Below are 8,388 nucleotides of genomic sequence, written 5' to 3'. Positions count from 1 at the left end.
TGCCTCTTCCCTTGGATTCTTGAGGAGCTAGATTACGGGAAGACTCCTGATTAAAGACTGCCCTGGGAGCCCGTCTATTAGGGATGCCAAAACATCACCAGAAGTGTAAAACTCAGCTATAAAATGCTCCCAGGAAGATGGCTGGATGTACTGAAAGAAATACTCAGATAAGCACCTTGGGATGGGTAGAAATGGAATGGCATGGGGAGAGGGTGAAGTGAGCCTATCAAGGGGCATCGACCCCCAAACCTGCCTTCTAAGAAGGGTGGGTTCAAAGCCCAAGGTGCTTTGGTTTTGCCAAGTGGGTATGTGAGTAGGAGTCCCTTGCCTTTCTGCTCCCTGGCTTAGCCTACCCTGTGAATAAAAGCTGAACAAAACGTTAAGAATCAGTGTAAAGTGTGTTCGAAAGATTAGGCCATTGAGAAGCCCATAAGCTTAGCTCTGATTCCACAAACTACCTCATTATCTCCTCCTCATGCTGTTTCTTCCATCAGTGGTAAGTAGTGGCCCCACCTCTAGGGTGGCAGGCCCATGGGAACCCCTTCCCTTCATTGATGTATCGCCCAGCCTTCTCCAGCAGGTGCCACTGGCCTAATGAAAATTAGGCCCTGGCTCTTCCCTAGACTGATCAAACTCCTCCAGATCTACTCCCCCACTGACAAATAGGTCACTGAAGCTGCATCTGGAACTGAAGGGGTAGTGCCTTACAAGTTATCTCCAGGTTGGCTATAGGGCTACTAAGGGCTATATTGGTATCTATTTTATTCAATAAGAATATATTGAGTGTCTTCTGTGTGCAAATCCCTGCTCAGGGGACTGTGGAAGACTCTAAACTCCTCATTTTTTAAAAAAGTTGCAGCCAAATGTACCTAATGGAGGTGCATGTCAGAATCACACAGGAAGCTTTTCCAAATCCCCACTCCAGAGCCAAATCAGGTTCATAGATTAGGCCCAGGTCTTTGCGGATGGCAAAGTTTAGAGTGACTTTTTTTTATGCCCTTGTGTGAAGCAATGGGCCAGTGTGAGGGGCAGGCATGTGTACCATGAACTAGAAGGCAAGATCAAGCATAGCCATTGCCACAGAGAGAAAGAGAGATAAGCAATCTCTCTACTACTATTCTCTACTCTCTTTCCACTACTCTCTGAGAGTGTAGACTAGGAAAGAAAGGTTAATACAGAGAAGCAGCCTGGGACAAAGAAGGTAAAGTGCGCCGCAGGGCATTGCTCCCCAAGAAGCATGAATCTGAAGGACAATAACAGCTGTGGATTTTTTGCTCCCACTGAGCACACAGTGATAGAACACTTGGTTCAAGACCAGGTTCCTGCCTTCAGGCAGCTTGCAGCCTGCTGGGGCAGGGAGGGAAGTCATTGCATGAGTGTAATTACAACAAAAGCTGGAGAATGACAAGTACCATTTTAGAGGGACAAGCAGAATTCCACAACAACCCAGAGAGTGTTCTCCTAATTTGCAGATTGGGGAGGGCTTCCTGGAGAAGCTGGCCGGTCAGCTAGGACATGTTCCAGGCCCAGGTATGACAGATGCCTAGAGGTAGGATATCGGAGAGATGAGTGTCTTGGATAAGGCCAGTGGTGTTTTGGGGTTGGATACCAAGCTGCTGCAGGGAGGAGGCTTAGAGTGAAATAAGAATGGAAAAGTTGGCTAGCATCAGATTGTGGAGGCCTTGAAAGCCTTGCTAAGGTGTTTGGACTTTATTTGTAAGTAATGAGGAGCCGCTAAGGATTTCAAAGCACCTGGTGTCAGGGCAGAGGATGGCCTGGTGGGGAAAGGGAGGAGCAGCAGGGAGACACCAAGGCCTGGTGGGGAAAGGGAGGAGCAGCGGGGAGACACCAAGGCCTGGTGGGGAAAGGGAGGAGCAGTGGGGAGACACCAAGGCCTGGCGGGGAAAGGGAGGAGCAGCGGGGAGGCACCAAGGAAGTGAGGCTCTGTTTCAGATATGAAAACATGTGTGTGCAATGGCAAGAATGAATCAACTCTGAAAGCCACTAGACAGGCGTAGTCATTTGGACCTGGCTGTGGAAATTTAGGGAAGGAAAATACAGGCCTCCAACAGGACTTGAGGTTTGGAGTGTGGGCAGATGTGGGGAAGCTGGCACTATCAACCAAATAGGAGGAGGACACTTTAGGTGCAAAGGGACAAATCTGAAGTCAGCTCACTATCCACCTGGGAAGAGTGAGCTGTCAGAGGAGTCCACCCTAGATGCCTTGGCCAAGATGGGTGTTCACCAAACTGGGTGAGACTTTGGGGCTGGGCTGTTGGCCCCTGGAGGGTAGCAACTTTATCTTATTCATCTTTGTATTCTCTGAATACAGTGCAGAAGGTAGCACTTATTACACTCATTCCTTCAATCAATTATTTATAAGCTAAATTTCTAAGGGCCAGTTCGTGGGCTAGGACTTGGATCCAGGATGCAGAATATTTCTCCAGTCTAGTTGTAGATTTTTAGAATCCACATTTCAACATGACTGTGCTTATCTCAGGGTATGGTGACTCTTGTCTTGCAGGCAGCCTCATCCAGCAGTATCTGAGGAATATGGAGCCAGTGCCTCCAAAGTGATTAAACCAGTTGGGACAACCCTACAGTCAGGAAAGGGAGACACTGTCCTGGTCGGCATTGTGCAGTTATCACACACCTTGAGCTTTAGGCCCTGTAAAGTCTCCAAGGAAACGCCTTTCCTAGAATCCTTTCATGTTTTAGAACCTTCTGAACCAAGCACTGATTAGAAACACATGTTCAAATGAAGAAGCATGCATGATGAACTCGAGTTCAAGAAATGTTTGTCAGGTAGCAGTATAAAATTCCCAGGTAGGAAGCCACTTTCCCACAGACGAGAGGCTGGCAGGACCCGCTGGTGTAATGAATCACCTTCACTGCAAGCCAGCGGCGGCAGGTGGCATCCCCACGTGCTCTGCAGTGCTCCTTCCAGGCGCGTTTCTCTGTGACTCCCATACCAGTCCCCCGTCCACCTGCCCCTGCACCGCCACAGGATCCTCAGTAGAAGGAGGCGCCCTCATTGGCGGACCCGCCAGGGGACTTGAGCACCAGGGGTTGGCTGGGCGCCTGCAGCCGGCAGAACCAGAACTGCTGGAGGACGTGTTTCAGGTGCGTGCGGAACTTGACCCCCACGAAGACGTAGAGCACCGGGTTGAAGCAGCAGTGGGAGAAGGCGAGATTGCGGCAGATGAGCAGGGCGTATTCCAGCTGCTGGATGGCCTCACAGCTCTGGATGACACTGGTCTTAAGCAGTGTCTGCAGAAACAGGGTGAGGTTGTAAGGACCCCAGCTGAGGAAGTAGGCCACCACGATGGCGAAGATGAGCTTGACCGTGCGGTGACGCCGCTTGGAGCGCGAGCGGAACAGGGTCCTGAGGATCTCCACGTAGCAGAACAGGATAATCCCCAGTGACAGCAGGAAGAAGAGGTTGTGCTGGTAGACCGAGGTGAGGTACCACGTTAGTTCGGCATAATCACAGCCCCAAGGAAGCACCTTGTGGAAGATGGTGTCGAGGATGGAGGACAGGATACTGGCTACCCACACAGCTGTGGTCACCAGCACCCGGCAGCGGAGGGAGGGGACACGCAGGGTGGAGAGGGGCCTCACCACGGACAGGTAACGGTGGATGGTCATGATGGTCAGGAAGAAGATGCTGCTGTAGAGGCTGATGGAGAAGATCATATTGAGGAGCTTGCAGAGGAAATCTCCCAGCACCCAGCCCCAGTAGTATGGGGAGATCCACACAGGCAACAAGCAGGCGAACACCAGGTCTGAGAGACACAGGTTGAGGACGAAGATGTTGGTGAGGGACTCCAGGCTCTCATACTTCACCAGGACCCACAGCACCAAGCTGTTGCCCACTAGGCTGAGGAGGAACACCAGGCAGTACAGGATGGTGGTGGCGAATGTAGCAAAGGCCCAGGTCTCATTCTCACACAGCTGGCTCTGAAGGTCATAGTAAAAAAAGGTGGTGCTCTCTGGGTTGCCTGAGGACTCCATCTGGACCAGGTGGCAGGGATGTTTAGAGCATCTGAAATGATAGAAACATGGAGTTTAAAGTCATGTGGTGGCTGGGCACAGTGGCTAACACCTGTAATCTCAGCACTTTGGAAAAGCCAAAGGGAGACGATTGTTTGAGCCCAGGAGTTTGAGACCAACCTGGGCAATATAGTGACACTGCTGTCTCTACAAAAAATTAAAAAATTACCCAGGTGTGGTGGCACATGCCTATAGTCTAGCTCTAGCTCAGGAAACTGGGGAGTGGTGGCTGGTGGGGAAAGATTGCTTGAGCCCAGGAGGGCAAGACTGCAGAGAGCTGTGATCACGCCACTGCACTCCAACCTAGGTGACAGAGAAAAACCCTGTTTCAAAAAAAAAAGCCGGACTCTTAGTTAATTCTTTTCTGGATCAGAGAAAAGACCTGTAATGGAAAGGGATTCTCTACAGAATGTATTTTCCCCACAAGAGGTAGCATTGCAGGGCCATTTCAAAATCTATCAAGGAAATTTATTTTGGGGTAAAATACTTCTTTCAGGGCCTGCTATCTGTCATGTTGGTATCTTATTGCTACAAAGAGTCTATTTTATCAGGCTGAAGGGCTGCTTTAATGTTAATGCTGGTCAGCTGTACCAGATTACAAAAGGAGGTGAGAATAATGAGGCATGTCTGACTACCCATTCCCATTGTGGCCTGAACTAGTGTTTCTGTTTTTCTTTAGAATGCCCTTGGCTGAGAAGAGGAGTCCATTCAGTTAGTTGGGGGGCTTAGGATTATGTTTTTTGTTTATACAACTCAAATACCTAAGACAAACACCAAATAACCAATCAACACTTTTCAGAAAAATGAAACAAAATCTAGAGTCTACACAACATAACAGTGTTCTGGACACAATCCAAAATTACTCAGCATGTAAAGAAACAGGAAAACATGACCCATCCTCAAGAGAAAAGACAAGCAACTGCCTGTGAGAGGAGCCACATGTTGGAATTTGTAAGTATGTATGGAAATGTAACTATTATATCTGTTCTCAAGGAAACAAAGGAAACTATATTCATAATGAATGGAGAGATAGAAAATCTCAGCAGAGAAAAAAAATTACATAAAAGACTCAAAAGAAATTAGAAATCAATAACAAGTTATGAAGAAAAACTTCAACAATTGGAAATAATAAAAAACTCTGGGCGCTTGTGACGTCATGGCGCCGTGCGTGGCCACGGCTGCGGCGCAGGGGGCGGGCTCGCGCGAGGCGCCGGAGGAGGAAGCGGTGAGATTGTTGCTCCCTCTGCGCCCACCGCTGGTTCTTGGGGTGCAGAGAGAGGCCGAAGTCTCCGTGGCTGCGTGGCGTTCCCCTGCAGTGCCGTCCATATTCGCTGGCACCACCGCTCCCCTTCTAAGGCCGCCGCTTGCCCTGGGGTCTATGGAAGTAATGGAAGGACCCCTCAACCTGGCTCATCAACAGAGCAGACGAGCAGATCGTCTATTAGCTGCAGGCAAATATGAAGAGGCTATTTCTTGTCACAAAAAGGCTGCGGCATATCTTTCTGAAGCCTTGAAGCTAACACAATCTGAGCAGGCTCATCTTTCACTGGAATTGCAAAGGGATAGCCACATGAAACAGCTCCTCCTTATCCAAGAGAGATGGAAAAGGGCCCAGCGTGAAGAAAGATTGAAAGCCTAGCAGAACACAGACAAGGATGTAGCTGTCCATCTTCAGGCATCTCACAAATCCTCTGCTGAGGATCCAGAGGGCCAGAGCCCCCTTTCTCAGAAGCACAGCACTTCCGCAGAGAAACACGTGCCTGAGATTCAGGGGATCCAGACACACTACTATATTTGCTTCAGCAATAGAGTGAGCCAGCAGAGCCATGTATTGGAGGCAAAGCCCCAAAAGATGATAAAACAATTATAGAGGAGTAGGCAATCAAAACTGCAGATTTGAAGAGGCATGTGGAATTCGTTGTGGCTGAGAAGACAAGATTAAGGAACGAAAATAAACGACTAGAGGTTGAAAAGGCCAGATTTCTAAAAGACTCGACTTCTAAAACGCTCAATAGAAAAGGAGCTGGATGTAGATGCTGATTTTGTTGAAACGTCGGAGTTACGGAGCTTGCTGCCACATTCAGAAACTGCTACAGTCTCCTCAACCTGGCAGAATTCTGCAGCAAATACCGGGAACAGCAAAGACATTTCAATCCCCAGTCTTTCTTCCTTGGATTTTACATCTGCAGAACTTCCCCTTATGGAGCTCCCTGAGGAAATTATGAAAGGATTTATCAGTAATTAAAATGGAAGGCCACAAAAGGGGGGAGAAGAGAAAATAATACAGTCATAGTTAATCCAGCAAAAAAAAAAAAAAAAAAAGGAAAATCACGTAGAAAGTGCATCCCGGAAATGCGTCATCATCTGGCAGACTGGGAGAAGACGCATTACCAGGACTTGGGAAACAGTCACTGTGAAATGTGTTGAGTATCTGATTCACTGACTTGAACTAATGATTCCAACTTGGCAGACACTAAACTCAGGGAGGTTCAGTTTGTCCTGATACAAACCAAATGGCTACCTGGAATAATTTTTTTCAAGCAACAGTTATTTTTCTTATCTTTAGGGTTAAATGCATAAAAGTATGTTATGCATAATCTATAATGCCATAAATGATAATGCAAAACCTAAATAATATGGTGGCCCAAGGGTCTGCCTCGTATTTGAAACATGCTTTCTGTCGTGTATTGACTGTATGCATTTTGTTAATGCACGTTTTGTTTGTTTAAATAAGGTGTGCAAAATACAGACCTTTCTACATGAAACTATATGTGCCACACTTTGCACTACCATAATGATAACCTCAGGACTATCAGGTGAAATATTTAAATTTCGATTTTATGAAGAAAGGAACCAAATTATTAGTTATGCTTTTTAAAACAAATTACCAGTTTACATAATCAGGGTGCATTTTAAGTTCTAACCTTGTTTATTGTGTAATGCATCATTCGAAAATACTAAGGAGGAAATGTCCTTTGTTTTTAAGGATGTGTGAGTGGAAGTAATGCTAGTTGGCAGTGTTTGATTGTAAGAAATCAATAAAGTAATTGTGTTTTATTAAAAAAAAACCCAACTGGCATACTTCTAAAGAATCTATGAGTCAAAGAAGAACTCAAAGGCAAAGTATAAAATATTTTGAACTGATAATAATGAAAATACCACATATCAAAATTCATGGAATGCAACTAAAGCAGTACTTGGAGAGAAATTCATAGCTTTAAATGCTTGTGTATGAAAGAATAAATGTCTAAAATCTAAGACTTAAATCAGTGACTTAGGAAGCTAGAAATAGAAGAGCTAATTAAACTCAGTAAATAGAAGGCATTAATAAAAGCAGAAATAAAATAGAAAATTTAAAAAGAAAATGAATAAGATCAAAATTGGTTGTTTGACAACATTTTAATACATTGATACAATCAGCCCACAGATGTGGCTTGTGCCTATAATTCCAGTGTTTTGAAAGGTTGAGGCAGGAGAATCCCTTGAGGCAAGGAGTTTCGGGCTGCAGTGAGCTATAATGGCACCACTGCATTCTAGTCTGGGTGTCAGAGCAGGACCCTGTCTCAAAAAAGAAAAAAAAAAAGGCCAGGTGCAGTGGCTCATGCCTGTAATTCCAGCACTTTGGGAGGCCAAGGCAGGTAGATCATCTGAGGTCAGGAGTTCAAGACCAGCCCAGCCAACATGGCTACACCCTGTCTCTACTAAAAATACAAAAATTAGCCAGGTTTGGTGGCAGGCACCTGTAGTCCCAGCTACTCAGTAGGCTGAGGCAGGAGAATTGCTTGAACCCGGGAGGTGGAGGTTGCAGTGAGCTGAGATCGTGTCACTGCATTCCAGCCTGGGCAACAAGAGTGAGACTCTGTCTCAAAAAAGAAAAGAAAGAAAAAACCAACCAAAGAAACAAACACCAAAAAACTGATGAAACCTTACCTAGATTGAGAACAAAGAGAGGGAATATGCTACAGATCTTATAGACTTTACAGGAATAACAAATAAATATTATGATCAATTTTATGTTAACAAATCCAACAACTTAAATTAAATGGATGAATTTATTTTAAAATCCAACATATCAAAACTGATATAGAATGATATGGCAAATGTGAATAGCCCTACGTTTGTTCTAGAAATAGAATTAACTATATAAATCCTTACCACAAAGAAAACTTTAGAACTAGAGGACTTTTCTAGCGACACTTTTAAACATTTAGGGAAGAAATAACACCAGTTTTACAGAAACTAACAAATAAAAGATGGAATATTTTCTAACTCTTTTTATGAGGACAGAATAACCCTGATACCAAAATTAGACCAACAAATTACAATAAGAGAAAA

At 45.4% G+C, this 8,388-nt stretch overlaps 1 protein-coding gene and 1 pseudogene across 3 annotated transcripts in view; one reads left to right on the top strand and one right to left on the bottom strand.

Moving 5' to 3' along the window:
* Positions 1 to 1,873: 1,873 nt before the first annotated feature.
* XCR1 (X-C motif chemokine receptor 1) overlaps positions 1,874 to 8,388 on the bottom strand; it is a 9,927-nt gene continuing 3,412 nt past the window's right edge. Inside the window, exons 2-3 of one of the 2 annotated variants that reach the window (XM_017521876.2) lie at positions 4,223 to 4,356; positions 1,874 to 4,045 (exon numbers count right to left, since the gene is read on the bottom strand). In XM_017521876.2, the coding sequence (XP_017377365.1) occupies positions 3,013 to 4,014 (1,002 nt within the window). In that variant the 5' untranslated portion in view covers positions 4,015 to 4,045; positions 4,223 to 4,356 and the 3' untranslated portion in view covers positions 1,874 to 3,012. The remainder of the gene's footprint in view (positions 4,046 to 4,222; positions 4,357 to 8,388) is intronic. The other variant, XM_037731440.1, reaches the window with a different exon arrangement.
* Positions 4,245 to 7,208, top strand: LOC108299521 (annotated as a pseudogene). The gene has a single exon (XR_005196867.1). The product of XR_005196867.1 is annotated as a nuclear receptor-binding factor 2-like (transcript).

The sequence above is a fragment of the Cebus imitator genome, unplaced genomic scaffold (genome assembly GCF_001604975.1).
Source record: "Cebus imitator isolate Cc_AM_T3 unplaced genomic scaffold, Cebus_imitator-1.0 Scaffold0, whole genome shotgun sequence".
NCBI classification, from domain to species: Eukaryota; Metazoa; Chordata; class Mammalia; order Primates; family Cebidae; genus Cebus; species Cebus imitator.
This window is presented reverse-complemented; position numbering and strand designations above follow the sequence as displayed.